We start from the raw sequence: 389 nt of genomic DNA on the forward strand, positions 1-389 counted from the left end.
ACAGAGCAGACAAGCCTGGACAGTTACTCACAGATAGATGAGCACCAGGCTTGTAGCCAGGAGAACCCAGCTTGCCAGGGAAAAATTTGGGATCAGGTCCATCACCATTTTCCTTCCCCAATTCTCTTCTCTGAGTTTTCCTTTTGGCTCTGTGTGTGGCTCCTTGCCGAGCTGTGCAGACACAGCTTTCCTGCCCTGCCCAGCACTGATTCACTGGGGCTGCCTGGAGTATTTATGTGCTGAGGAGAGAGGTGGGGCCAGAGCAGCAGCCAGTAGAAGGGCCACCTGTGCTCCTCCTGCAGCCGGAGGAATTTGGGTGCCCTCTCCACCCTGGCGGTTGGCAAAGGATCATGCACACCACGACTTTGACCTCCTTTGAGTTCATATTC

The 389-nt window shown here is 54.5% G+C and overlaps 1 protein-coding gene across 1 annotated transcript in view; it reads right to left on the reverse strand.

Annotated features, from left to right (window-relative positions):
• Window positions 1–102, reverse strand: part of LOC103581167 (cytochrome P450 3A8-like) — a gene marked incomplete at its 3' end in the record, with an annotated part of 20,123 nt that extends 20,021 nt beyond the window's left edge. The window contains exon 1 of the mRNA XM_008563061.1: window positions 32–102. Within this exon, the coding sequence (XP_008561283.1) occupies window positions 32–102 (71 nt within the window). The remainder of the gene's footprint in view (window positions 1–31) is intronic.
• Window positions 103–389: the final 287 nt, after the last annotated feature.

This window comes from Galeopterus variegatus, unplaced genomic scaffold (assembly GCF_000696425.1).
Source record: "Galeopterus variegatus unplaced genomic scaffold, G_variegatus-3.0.2 Scaffold12490, whole genome shotgun sequence".
In the NCBI taxonomy this organism is placed as follows: domain Eukaryota; kingdom Metazoa; phylum Chordata; class Mammalia; order Dermoptera; family Cynocephalidae; genus Galeopterus; species Galeopterus variegatus.